Below are 14,548 nucleotides of genomic sequence, written 5' to 3'. Positions count from 1 at the left end.
TTTTGACGGCACATTTTGGCGGCATAGTTTTAGTCATTGTCTTTTTGAATAAAATTCCTTTCAATCTCAGTCACGTTTTCGCTAGCTGAAATGTTTTTGTTCCAGTCGACTTAATCTACCGTAGATTTTAGTCAACTAAAATCTTTGGCAGGCCTTGATGGCGTCGTAATGGCTGATTTATACTTAGCTGTGTGTTGAAAACAGACGACCTACAAGCTCACAACGTGTCTGTGATGCGTTGCAGTTTTAGTAATTCTAGCTATTTATTGAGGGAAGAAAAGGCAAAAGGCAAAAAAATATTGTTGAACAAACTCACTGTGCAGCCAAAGTAGAACACGCTTGTGAATTCAAGTAAATCTCATCTGTTCTGAGACTTGTCTGCATGAGAAGGCAACTCCCTAAGTTCACTAGACTGAACCACAATCTGAGCAGACGGAGACAAATATAGCTGTTTACAAATCAATGGGAGGAGAGCTGGGTTGCTTGTCTGATGACGAACAATTCCGCTCACGTAAACCCCAGACTTTGAGATATTAACAGTTTCATTTTAGTGATTTTCTTTTTTTACACAATTTTATATACTGTACTTGGCCCCAGACAATAAAGCAACCACAGAGAGATCTTAGCACAGAGAGAACAGTGGATTGTTAACAATAGTTCTCTCTCTACACCACTGTGGATCAACCCGTTTTTCAAGCTTTGATTTGAATACTTGCATGTTGCAACCTATCTGGACACCTGCCCACCCTTCAGCAGTACAGTATGTGGACAGTAGTAGTACAGTATGTGGACTGTTCCTTTAACACCGGAGCCTTTTGCTTTGGGAATATCCTCCCAGGCACTTATGAGGGCTATATGCAGACGGTCCCCAGGGAGCTCAGACCACACTGTTGTTCATCTTTGTCCCACTGTAAGTACGGAGCTATTGTGGAGCTCGGTGAAACCTGCAACCGACGCGAAACATGTCTTGTCCCCAAGGAGGGCCGAGGACCTCCGAGACCGTCTGGAGGACACAGGAGGGGAGACACTCTCTTTCAGAGCTGTCCAGACGGTCGTGAACTCACACAGACGCCGTCGCTTCATAATAGATCAAGTTCTGGCGAAAACAATGTTAGCCGAGACTCGGGACTCCCCACCACCCAAAACAATAAGGACAAAGGGCATCTATTATAGAACTGAAGGGATGTCTTAATGAAAAGAACATTGAACCGGTTTGTGACAAAAGGAGAGAATTAAGGGGGAAAGCTAAAATTAACCTGGTGGCATTATGACAAATAATACATTTTAGAGAAGAAAACTACGTACAGCTGATCTGTAAGCTTGCCACAATGCCACACATCGCAACACCACACGTTGTGAGCTTGTAAATTGGCTATCTTTGGCGGAGGTGTTTGATGTCGAAGGAAAACTTTCTTTTCATACTTATGTGCATCATCGTGGTGTTTTCTCACGCCATTTGAGGCAAAGAAAACATTCCACTGCATCTGTAAAAATAAATAAACAAGGTCCTATCTAATGCAATCTACCCTCAGTCGGAGAGAGAGCAAGCCAGTCCCTAATATTGTCTCTGTCGGGTGGAAACCTCATACTGTATGTCCAAAACTTTTACTTTTCAGCATTCAAATTCAAAAACGGCAGATCGACGCGCCGCGTTTCGAGATTGTATATCTGTTGCGTTTGATACTTTTGTGTGGCACTGTAGTATTCAATTCAAACTTTATTCCAGACACACCATAAAATACATAGAGGCTGGAAAATCTGAAATCAGATCCGAACCTCGGCTGTCTGAGCAGCACAACGGACAGCGACGTATCGTTGTTGAGAAAAGAGCCAGAGAAGACGCATGCATGAGCACGTTCCGTCCGTGCGGGAGTGAGCAAGGCACTGCCTAGCAACCGACTCGGGGCTAAAACTTGTTTTTTAACAGTGCTGTTTCATATCCATATAAAGCGATATAAAACATATATATATTGGCCTATGTCAGTCGCAGACAGCAGATGTCTATTAAAACATCAGACAGCAGACAATGTGTTAAGGGCTGATCTGGAGTCTGTGTGATTGAAGTTTAACACGGCTCTGCATCCCGAGAGTCATTAAACGCCCACCGAAAATAAGAACGAAGTTCTCAGCAACCCCATTCTGTTGAACATGGCCTCCGTGGAATACAAATGGCTTTGCCGAGGTGGGCCACTCTGTACTTAAAGGTCTGATTGCGTTGGTGTGGGAGAATGGGGAAAGAAAGGTTTGCCTTGTTTTTACAAGAAACAATACAAACTCCCACTACGCCCCTGATGTGATTTGTAATGTGTGTGCAACTGTGCATGGAGGGGGCTGGCCACAGTGGGATTAATTACTGCATCAACATTAACCAATGGTGCTTTTACTTAACCCGTTTTACTGTAAAAATGAATGCTGCTCAAACCTTTTCATGGCCAGAACCCCCAAAGTTATATGAATTTGGCATTGGACCCATCTCAAAATATTTTGGGGGGCCCCCAAAACCAAATTTGACTTAAAATTGTTTGCTTTAAAAAGTATATGAATTGAGCTTGTAGATCATTACAGAGAAATATCCAATTTCACAAGTTTACGAAATGTATAAATATCAAATGGCTAGCGACCTAGCACGAGTAAAACGAAGGACGTTTGCGAGCTCTGCTGCCAGACAGCGTCCATTTAGGAGACCATTTTGTATGCCATTTGTGTAGCATTTCACCTCTTGTGGTTTTCCTATATCCACCATCGTCGGTGAGGGTTATACTGTAGCCGCTTTCATCACAGGCTCCTGTAGCTATGGCAACTTGAACCCCGAGACAAGATGGTGGGGCACTTGAGCAGCCAGACACAAGTCAATAACTGCCTTAAAAGCTCTCCCTCTTAGCTGCAAAAGCTTCTAGTCTGTAAAACAGGACGTTTGTGCACGCACACACACAGCCTTTTAGGGGCTGTATTAACGATTTTGCGTTGTAAATGTTTGGGAGGATCGTTTACATCTCTTAATCGTTTATCTTTATCTTATGTTGTTTATGCCAGCTCTGTTAGCATACAGTAGTGGTGACGGAACGGCCAGGGCTCTGGTGGTGTTGTGTTGCGTTGCACGGTCGACATTGATTGTGCGCCGGCTGGACCTGGCTCTTGGCGTTGGCGTGACAGAGTGTGTACCTGCGATAAGCCTTCAACCAGGCCGGGTGACCTCTGTCTTATAGTAGTTATAAGGCTCACACACGCTGGTGAACCAACGTCAAGTGTCAGCCGTATTGATCTGTGTTTGAGGCCCTGGTGGAGGCTCGGACTCTTGGCCTGTGAGTTACAGTGAAGAGGATGCATTCACACTAGCCTCGGAAACCCAGACGTTTTTATTTCCAGGGAGAAAAAAAAGTCTGGGTCCGAGTCCACTTCAATACGGCATAGAGTAGCACAAACGTCGATCACTCTCTGCTGATTTCTGATCGTCTGCACCTTTGTTAAATTGACGCACACATGTACACACACACACTCCTCTCTCTCTCTGTCGCTCTAATTAATTAGTATCATGTCCAGCAGCTGCGCACAGTTTCTGCCGGTGGATCCTGCCGGGAGCTGCCTATGCCATAGAAAGCATAGGTTAGTTCCAGGCTACATTCACACTGTCTCTCTCTGACAAGACAAAAGTAACATCATAATATGGACATACCTACAATAGATAGATGCCAATTATTTATTTTTAAACCAATTGTGTATTTTTTATATCAAAAGGCAAACTCAATTACTTTGAATTCCTGTCAAACGGAAATGTCCCGCGTGATGACATAGAATAGATAGACCCTTATGAATATAAATTAATCTTGCTTTCATTCACCTGTGTGATTCCCATAGCTGCACCTTCCTCCAAACAAACACAGCTGATTTTGATTGCAGAGCTACTCCGTTTTGCATCTCAGTCACGTCCAAACTGTGTATTACACATTATTAAACATCTCAGTCACGTCCAAACGGTGTATTATTACACATTATTAAACATCTCAGTCACGTCCAAACTGTGTATTACACATTATTAAACGTAATCGTCGCACTAAGGCGCCGCGACGGGTTGTCCCCTTGTAGATTGGCTATTGTCACCGGTTTGGGTCATGGGCTATAACCACTGCTTTATGAGACTTAATCTATGTTGTCTTTATTTTAATTTCTTTTGTCTCTCCTAGTCCGTCTTCACCTCTCACACGTCTCTCTTTCAGGCTCCATCAAGACAACTATCGTTTATGTGGTGTCGCCAGCAGCCCCCCCTCTGTGCTGTTATAACAGTATTCCTTTCACCCAGCCTCAGCACTCGCTTAACATTGTAGTCATCCCTGGTCATCTCCAGTTGCTTTGTACGTTCCTACAGGGCCAGGTCCACGCTTATCGGTCTTATCATGCAGATGATCTGTTGTGCCTGCTATAAGACGGTCTTCAGTGTTTTAGCCATTCATGAGGTAGAGCTGCAATCAAATGCAAAGCACGAAGACCTCTGTCAAAGGCTTCTCAGATGCCAGGATTGAGTTATATATGCTGACCAGATGGGGATATTGGGGTGTAGTGGTGGAGGTAGGACTGCTGTTCTGTCTGTCTGTGCACCTCGTTCAAAGATACAGTACCCCTCCTCTCTTTTCTCCTCTATCTGTGCTGATGGATGTCTTGGTGGGGGTGGGGGGGGGGGGGGGTCACAGGTCTTCTCTTGAGACGAGTATCGTGAGACGAGCGAGTGTCATTTTTCTCCGTAACTGGATCATTTGTATTTATTTGCCTTGACGTGTGTCTTAAGCGGAGCGAACATGAGGGCCTTTCAAGAGTGCAGCCCCGCGTCACCTTTTAACCCTATTAACCCCTAAGTGGACCCAAATGATGATAAATAGACAATGTGGCCGGCGAGAACTCAATCTGGAGGCGGGCCCAGAGTGAATCCATATCATCAATTGTGTGTGTGTGTGTGTGTGTGTGTGTGTGTGTGTGTGTGTGTGTGTGTGTGTGTGTGTGTGTGTGTGTGTGTGTGTGTGTGTGTGTGTGTGTGTGTGTGTGTGTGTGTGTGTGTGTGTGTGTGTGTGTGTGTGTGTGTGTGTGTGTGTGTGCCGTGTTAGGTTACACTAATTCAGTTCTCAAAGTTATATTTAAAGCAAAAATCATGACAGATGAGCGTCTGGTTTGCACCATTTGTTCAACTGAAGCTGTGCGTGTGTTGGTGTGTGCATGCACCCTTAACAGAGATCTATGGCTATCACTTTTTACTATTTGACTGCACTACAGTCTGTCTCTCGGTGTTAAAGCACATGTTGGGTAATGGTCAATATATGTTGGTATGAGCGATGGTGAGCTGTGTGCTTGTTGTCCGCCTGCGTGCCGTCCAAACATGTATATTGTATGTATGAAGAGCCCAACATCCATCTCAATGCCTTTACCATGCAGCTTTACGCTCAATAGGGTCTTTGAACAAATATGTATGTGTGTGGCTGTGTGCGGTGCCATAATAGAGCCGCTGGGGCCGGGATTCACTTCCATTTTAATGTGCTGACTTTATAGAAAGAAGGGGATCGTATGTGCTGATATAGGGACACCTTGAGCCGAGAGAGAGGGGGCGGGGGGTGGGGGGGAGAGAGAGAGGAGAGGAGGGGTGGGGAGAGAGAGAGGGGTGGGGGGAGAGAGAGAGAGGGTAATCTGTTCTGCTTTACTACATGTTCACCCTCTCCTCTTTATTCTCCTCTCCTTTCCTATATTTTCCTCTCTTCTCCTCTCCTCTCCGGCTCTCTCATTTCATCATAGTGCCCTAGAACTCCTTCTCCCATTATGTGCTCCCCCATTTCTCTCCCTCCTGTGCCCTCTGTGTCTGGGACGCATGTGTTATGTGTGCTACAGTGTTATCTTAACCTGCTCCTACACACACACACACACACACACACACACACACACACACACACACACACACACATACGCACACAGTCTCTGTCCATCGTCCTGATAAAGCATCTCATCTCAATATAGAGCCTTTTTCTCTGTCATATCGGTCCCTCTCTCCTCCTCTCTCCTCTCCTCCCCTCTCCTCTCCCCCTTCTACCTTCTTTGTGATTTATGAGATATAAAGCTTAGAAACCCTACTGTGTGTGTGTGTGTGTGTGTGTGTGTGTGTGTGTGTGTGTGTGTGTGTGTGTGCGTGTGAGAAAAAAGAAAACATGTGAAATAATAGTCATTTTGGTCGATATCCGATAATAAGCAGGGTCAAACGGCCCATAGAATATATAACATTATTATTATGTTTATATTAAGCTCATTGCTTAATTGTTTTGTTTTCATTTTCAAAGCCATTAACGATCACATCATTATTGCATCTCCATCAGTGAAAATGTTGCGGTCAATATCCGTGAAGAAATATAAGAATTATTTTGATATCTGTTCGATATCGGCCAATGACATATTGGCCGATATCAATGTGCTAAGTGAATCTCTCTCTCTACAATCTAATAATATAGACCTTTAGCCTACTGCTGCCGATGGTATGGACCCTTACTTTTATTTGTTTTATTTAACTATAATAACCTTGGTTGATCTTTTGGATACCTGCATGAAGATTGCAAACACCGACACTCACACCCACCGAGTGTGTTTTCACATGAGATGTGAACCACGTCGGAAAGGAAGACACTAAAGTGTGTACCTGTGTATCTGTAAAACATTGATTTCAAACAAGGCTGGCAAAACCAGCACATTGATGGAAAGATTTGTTGGCAAAGCATGCCTTCAAATGACAGGAATCTTTTGTTGGCACCTGCCGTGCATCCATTACCTCGGGTAAGTTGAAATCCAACGCTAGTGCCACGCAGAAGGCAGCCTTTAAATGAAGAAACGTTTACTCCCAATTCATCCATCTAGGTAATATTAGACAGATTGAGGCACCAGCTTAAAAAAAAATCAGGATTCAAAAGCCTTAAAAGTAGCAGATCCACAAGCTCGCCGCGTTTCGAGCTATATTTTTGTTGCTTTTCTGTGACGTATGATTGAGTATGGTGTTAATTTATAACACTAATAGTTAAAAAATATGGGGATGAGAGGCCCAGACAGCAAACGTTTTGTATGTTCTTTTTGATAAGACGGTTTCGTTTTTGTGCAATACTGGGCACAAAGAAGAACCCAACCATAATTCGGCAGGTGTAATCAATATCCACCACGTTAAGCAACGCCGCCCACAAACCCTCCCTCCTATGCAGAAACGTCATGGAATAATCAGGCCTTAATGAATTAATTTGTCTTGAGACTAATCCAAGGTTTGAAACATTTAGACGGAGGAATCTACTACTCTCCCATGGGAGCAGGATGATGCATGGCTGTTAAGGAAGTAAACTTATCATCGTGATTTGAGGCACATTTTAACGATTTGTCAAAAAATAGCAGACCTACAAGAGCTTGTAGATCTGCTATTTTTCAATAGCTAAATTATAACATAATGTTTAAAACACCAAAAGGGGTTCCCGCCCAAAATGGGTTAAACCTAGTATATACTGTATACATTATCTATTTGAAAATAGCATGTCTACAATATCACAACACGTAGATCTGCTATTTAAAGACAAACTGGAAATAAAATGTGGAACATTTCAAAGCTTTTTGAAACATTATAACAACACAATTGTGGTACGGAGCTCCCTGGCACAATAACATCAGATGGGGTTAGAGGACAAATACATGCAAATACCAGAGGTTTAAATAATAATCATGCAATTTGAAAGCGAGCCCAAAAACAAGTCCAAAAAACCCTACAACTATTAACATTTTACAAGTTACTTTACAAGCGACTTTACTGAGAAGTCAATACAAAATAAGGACACTAGATATTGAATGTTTTGAGGGATTGAATGGGGGGATATTGTTTTCATTTTTGTCGCATTCCTAAGTCAATCGTTTGATGACCTGCTCCCTATAGACTCTCTATAGACGGCAACAAACAAAGTCTCTTTAACTATACCCCCTGTCACAAGGAAAACCAACCAACAGAACCAACACTGACTACAGTAGGTCATTATCCACAATTGTTCCCTTGCACCTCTCTCTCTCTCTCTCTCTCTCTCTCTCTCTCTTTCTCTGTCTGTCTCTATCCCTCTCCCCCTCTCTCTCTCCCTCTCCCCCTCTCTCTCTCCCTCTCTCTCTCTCTCTGTCTCTCTCCCTCTCTCCCCTCTCTCTCTCTCTGTCTCTCTCTCTCTGTCTCTCTCTCTCTCTCTCTCTCTCTCTCTCTCTCTCTCTCTCTCTCTCTCTCTCTCTCTCTCTCTCTCTCTCTCTCTCTCTCTCAGTAAGTCATTAGTGGATGATAAACACCGTGGTTGGTATCAGCGGGATGCACCTGGCATTAACGCTAATGCTTAAGGAAGTAATTAGCAGGTGTATGTTGTTTCCCACCCCCTCCCCCACCATCCCTGCTTGCAGATGATGCCCGTTGGCATTGTAACAAATGAGACGCTGGCATCCATATTATGAAGAGAGTCGTGCTGCTGTCATCGTGCGGGAGTAACCCTGCCTGACGCAGAGCAATGGCCTCCTTGTCATTGTCATGGCTTCCAGGCAGAGATGACGGGACTCCGTGGAGCCCTCCCATGGCTTCCAGAGGCACCAATAATGACGGGACCCGGGGCCCATCCCCGCGGCTCCACACTCGGCATAATATAATGTTCCACTTCTGGGTTCAGTAGAAAGGTGGCAACAAAACACCAGGCTTTTCACGTTTGACTGGCAGGCCTTTATGCCATCGTCAGCCTGGGCTTTGAACCAAGACGTCCTGCATTTATAGGACGCCACTGCGCATGCTTCTATGTGGTCAGAAACACCACATACTAAATCCAATACGGGTTGTGCTTATAACCACGCCTCCGGGCAAGTTACGTTTACTGAGGTTAGGGTTAGGTTTAGGCTGTCAATCACTGCGACTGGCGTCCTTGCACAATCCATGTAGGCTTTCGTATACGACGCGTCAGAAACGCTGGTGCGCTCTGCTCTATTCGCTCCAACGTCGGCGCCAATCCAGGAAGTAGAGGTACTTCCGGGTGCTTCATGCGCTGGTGAGCAACTTTAATTGAAATAAATAGGTGGGGGCGGGGCAGTCTGTCATTCAATTATGTTACGTTCTGTCATTCCTGTTATAGTCAATCCTGTTACATTCATTCCTGTTAACAGTCAATCCTGTTACAGTCCATTTTAAAAAATGGCACATCAACAAACATCACAACGCTTCGTGAGCTTGTCGATCTGCTATTTTCAGCAAAAGCGTTTCCACCACAATGGCAGAAAACTGAAAATACACTAGCATAGAGCCCTGAGAGACTCCACTCACCCATATGGGGGGGTTTATAAGTCGTGGTTAAAGTCATGTGCATCCCCACTGCAGGCAGTTGGCGGTTGGGTGCGTTTGCCCAAGGGCACGTCGGTGCATGGTGGAGTCCTTGAGGGGAAGAGTGAACACTTTTCCCTTATTGTCACTAATTGTCACTGACCCACACTGACAAGGACTATAGATTTTAGCGCTGTGTCCCTGCGGGGCTAGCTAAATAATAGCATGTGGCGTGTGGGATGCACATATGCATGCACACGGACACACACACACGCCTCCTCCCTCCTGCACCAAGTTTCCTGCTGCATTAGACCCGGGGTAATGACCCATGCGGCCTATCCTCCTGTTTTATATCCAACAGGGGGGTGATTTCTCACTCCAGGGGGCAAATCAAACATCTGATTCAGACTAGAAAGGCTCAGCTGCCCCTCCGGTATCCCTCTGAGTTTCCCAGAGTTGCTGACAGGGTAGAAATGTGTCCCGCACACACACCCACGCACATGTGCATGCATGCACAGATCTAGTACCTCTTAGGCCTGTTCAGCAGTGTTGCCAAGTCTGCTTCATATAAGTGACTTTGGGCTTGTTGCCTTGTTTCTTAGTTTAAAGTTGCTTGTATTTATTGGTTGCTTTTTTTTTAAACCAGTGGTTCTCAAACATTTCATGTCAAGTTCATGTCAAATGTATTTGTCCACAGACGCCACATCCAAAAATATTGTGTGACCCCTGTACCAGATTTTCTTTTGAAAATAGCAGATCCACAGCGTGTAGCATCGCTTGTAAATCTGCTATTTTCAAATAGCCAATGCAGAATATAGGTTTAATCCATTCAGGACGGGAACCCCTTTTGGTGTGTTAAGCATTATGTTACTTTAGCTGCATTATATTATACTTTAGCTGAAAAATAGCAGATCTACAAGCTCATAGCAGATCTACGAGCTTGTAGATCTGCTATCTTTGAAAAATCGTTAACATGTGGCACAAATCTTTGGATATATATTCTTTCAGAGCAAACGTTTTTAACTCAAGTCTTTGCGGGAACAACATATTTTCAGATGGGGGTCGGCGGCTGGCAATTACAGATAATTGTGGGGGTCCTCGACATGAAAATGGTTGAGAACCACTGACGTAGAAACTGTCGTGATTTTAGAAGGCATTTGTAGAATCGTCCACATGGTCTAAATGGGTTAAAGGGCTCATGTACTGAAGCCTGGCTGCTTCTCTTTTGGGCTTCATGTTTCCATGGACCTAGTTGCTTAATTTCTCTCTCAAATAAAATGTGGCAACGCTGCTGTTCAGTGCGGCAGATGCAGTGTCCCAGACCACTGGTGTGTACCAAAGAGATGACACCATCATTAGCATAATAGCCGTATAGCATGTGCTGGTTCCTTTATTATGGGCTTTTATGGCGTGTGTTAAAAGACTGACAGTAGCAGTTAGCGTTTGGGCACAGCGCTGGTATAGTGCACATCCCACTGCTGAAACACACAGAAAAACAATCCTTAAATCTGCTGCGGAACAGACCGCGTTGCCGGGCTGTGTTGTAATAAACGATGCCTCGTTTTAAATGCACCGTTGGGCTGTGTAACGTCAAGCATTAGCATACTGTGTGTCCTAGCGTCTGTCGTGCCGCTGATGCAGCGGTACAGAGCCAATAGTGGATGACCAGGGGTTCTCAACCTGTGGGTCTGGAGGACCCCCATGGGGGTCCCCACATATAATTTTTTTTGGGGGGGGGGGTCCCCAGGTGACAGTGAGTGAAGTGACCATTTAAGGACTTTTGAAACCATTTTAATACCTCAACAAAGAAAGCAATAAGGTACACCCGCACACTATGTATTTGCTCTGTTCATGAGTATTTTCTTATTTAATGAAGCAACGTTTCGGTCCCTCCGGACCTTCCTCAGGCATCACGTGAATACCTCAACAAAGAAAGAAAGAAAAAACTAAAACCATTACTGCATCAAAAGTAATCAACACACTATACTGTAAAAACGAATGAAACATTGGTCAAATTGTTAGATAATACAAGCAAGAGGGGGAAAAAGTGAAAATAGCCCATGTACAACTACAAGCTAGATCTGCTGTTTTCACAATATTTACAAAAAAAACGAAATAAACTAAATGTAATGCCTCCTAGTGTGCTAGGATAGCTATAGACACATTAGCGTCCAGTCTACAAAAGTGATGTCTATTTAATTTTCAAACGATTTAATTTATATTTAACATCACTGATCTTAAAGCTGGATTTATAATAAGTTGCCACGCTGATGTCGTGAACCACATATAGCAGAGCTGCAAGCTCACATTGTAATGCATTGTGAGCTTGTAGATCTGCTCTTTTTTTTCCATGGATCTCCTGTAATTATGGAGAAAGTGCATGCCCTCTAATCAAGGTAAAATAAAATAACGATCATCAGGAATTTGAAATCAGGAATCAGGAATTCCTGAGGAAGATTGTAGGCTGTAAGAAGGGGGTGGGGGGATAACCACTTTATCCACATTTTATACACTAGCTATTCAAAAATGGCTCGTACTATTTTTGTACATTTCAGAAACAATCTCTTCTGCAGGCTCCCTGGAACAAAGTATTTTCAGATTGGGGGTCCTTGACTTGGACCAATGCAAGACGACAGCTATATAGCTGCTGTGTGTAGGTAGGGCTGATACCATCACTCATCTATAGCGAGCCATTCACAATCGATATGGATTCACTAGCAACCAGCAGTAGAACCAATAATGTCTTGTGTGAGAAAGCTTTTAAAGGTTTTTCGTGGGCGAAAGGGACAGATTCTTATTGGGAATTAAAGTGTCTGTGTGACCGTTGTACCATAGCAGCATCACTGGAACAAAGATCTGCGACAAGGACCCCATGGAAAGTCATTTGGGATCAATATAAGTAGGAAGATGAGCCTATATGTTATTTAGTCTGGAACTGTCCTCGCATGGGTTAATGAGACGTTCCGTCCTGATGATGAGCAGGCTAGTCTAGAGACAAAAGCCTCCATTGACAGCTCCATGGATCCGACTGGGCTCATTGGGTTGACCTTTAAACTCTCGGCCAGCAGGTCCAGTAGCACCCGGTCTTAAGGGAGCACACTGGGATTGATGGTTCACCAACAAAGTCAGGTTGAAGGTTCTTAGACTTCTCCGTGCCTGATTTATCATCTCTGTCGTCGAGTGGAAACCTCGTTATGTCCCAAAACCCATTCATAATCCTGATGACAATCAGGATGCATAAAACAAAATAAGTAGAAGATACAGTTGCAGTGCAGAATAAAAGAGAAAAGAAAAATATCTCAGTGAAGGGAAGCGTCAAACGTATTAGATGTGTTATAAGAGTGACAGAGCAGACCTGCAGTTTTCTGGGAGTTTGTTCCAGATATATGTGGTGGGTAGAAACTAAATGCTGCTTCCCCACGTTTATTTTTGACCTGAGAGATCTGGATGGTCCATGGTATCGTACAGTAGAGATCTGGATGGTCCATGGTATCGTACAGTAGAGATCTGGATGGTCCATGGTATCGTACAGTAGAGATCTGGATGGTCCATGGTATCGTACAGTAGAGATCTGGATGGTCCATGGTATCGTACAGTCATGTTTGATAAAGTCTTCTCTCTCTCTGTCTGTCTATCTGTCCCTCTGTCTGTCCTCCCTCCCTCCAGGCGCTATGAGACCTACCCGGTGTGTGCAGACCTGCAGGGTCAGATCCTGAAGTGTTACAGAGAGAACGCTGGGAAGACGCTGCACTGCTCCAACATCGCAGCTCTGTACATGCAGTGTGTCAACAAGAACAAGCAGGTGGGCGCACAATAGTAATAACAATAGTAACAACAATAATGATAATAAAAATGTTGTGTAGATCCGAATTGTTGGTGATTGTGATGATAATATTATTGTGTTCAGTTGGCATTTCAGCTGGCCGTGTGTGTGTCACAGTGTCAGTCACAACAGAGTAGTCACAGACTACTGCTCTGCTCTGTGCTGCAGATGGAGAACATTTTCGCCGACTTTGTACTATTGTAATATTTTGGACTCTGTTCGGGGCTTGGGTCTTCGGTTCTGAGCAAACCTGTGCTACCCTTTGGAGTGGTGACTGTGGTGGCTAGTCTGAATAGAATCTGAACTTGAAACTCTTTTAGAAAAAATACAAATAAATGACACTTTCCTTTCTGAAACAAAGCCTGGCAGACATGTTGATGCAGCATCATGGTCAACAGATAATGTAAGTGAACTCCCCGTAGAGAGAGAGTGGTTGAATATACTTTATGTTCGCACTAGAATAGAAATGAAACGTACATGTGGTATTTAGTCATAATATTATCCATGAATGCTACAGCAGCAGACGTTGGTGGAGCCACTGTGCCCGTTTTAAATGTCCAAACAGCTTTTTATATTATAGCTATTATGCACACACAAGCACGCACACACACACACACACGCACATGGATCCATTTTCACTGGACAGCCTTTGCTTTTATCCAGGACGATATCGTTTCCACTTGGCTCCTGGCGCCGGCATAAACCCTCTTCTTAAATAGGCTGATTTAAAAAAACCTAAAGGCCTATTTCCATAATACCTGCTGACAGAGACGTTCCGCTCATGGCCGGCTCGTCTGGGTTTCTGTGTGTTTTAATGTAATAAGACGACCGTGCGGCCGCTCGCTTGCCATTTGGATGCCATTGTCCTCCGCCATGCACTCACACACATCACACACACACACACCAACGCCACCTCTGCCTCCCTCCATCGCAGAGTGCAAATGTTGTCTCTTCGCCTCTCTGCAGTCTCATATGGTAATAGCAAAGCCTGATTTGTACTCGGGTTGTGCGCCGTGTCGCGCGCCCAAAAATAGCCAATCTACAAGCTCACAACGCGTCGCTGCGCGACACGTTGCGAGCTTGTAGATCGCCTATTTTAGGGCGTATACGACACCGGTGCGCAGCTGAAGTGTAAGCGGGGGGCTTTAATGTCACATAGGTTTTGATATTAACTTGACTCCCGTTTGGGGTTTTTTTTCGCACTTTGTAATATACAATGGCCCGAAAGAGCCTCAATTTACATTCATATAGGTTTTCTATTAGATTTCCATTTTTTTTCCTCCAACACAATTGCGTTGTTTTGCCCGGAAACGATTTCCTTTTTCTATTTTGCTCTCTGGGGTATTAGTATTAGATCTAAAAGTCAGATGCAGGCGGTTTTTAAGATATATGTCATGTAAATGGTG

General features: G+C 44.1%; 1 protein-coding gene across 1 annotated transcript in view; it reads left to right on the top strand.

The window, feature by feature from the left end:
• The window catches only part of chchd3a (coiled-coil-helix-coiled-coil-helix domain containing 3a), a 108,497-nt gene that overhangs the window by 89,105 nt on the left and 4,844 nt on the right, over positions 1 to 14,548 (top strand). Inside the window, exon 9 of the mRNA XM_080757047.1 lies at positions 12,986 to 13,121. Coding sequence (XP_080613173.1) covers positions 12,986 to 13,121 — 136 coding nt within the window. The remainder of the gene's footprint in view (positions 1 to 12,985; positions 13,122 to 14,548) is intronic.

The sequence above is a fragment of the Protomyctophum bolini genome (assembly GCF_963924005.1).
Source record: "Protomyctophum bolini genome assembly, chromosome: 23".
NCBI lineage: Eukaryota > Metazoa > Chordata > Actinopteri > Myctophiformes > Myctophidae > Protomyctophum > Protomyctophum bolini.
Note: the sequence above shows the minus strand (reverse complement) of the source record. Positions and strands in the feature narration are given on the sequence as shown.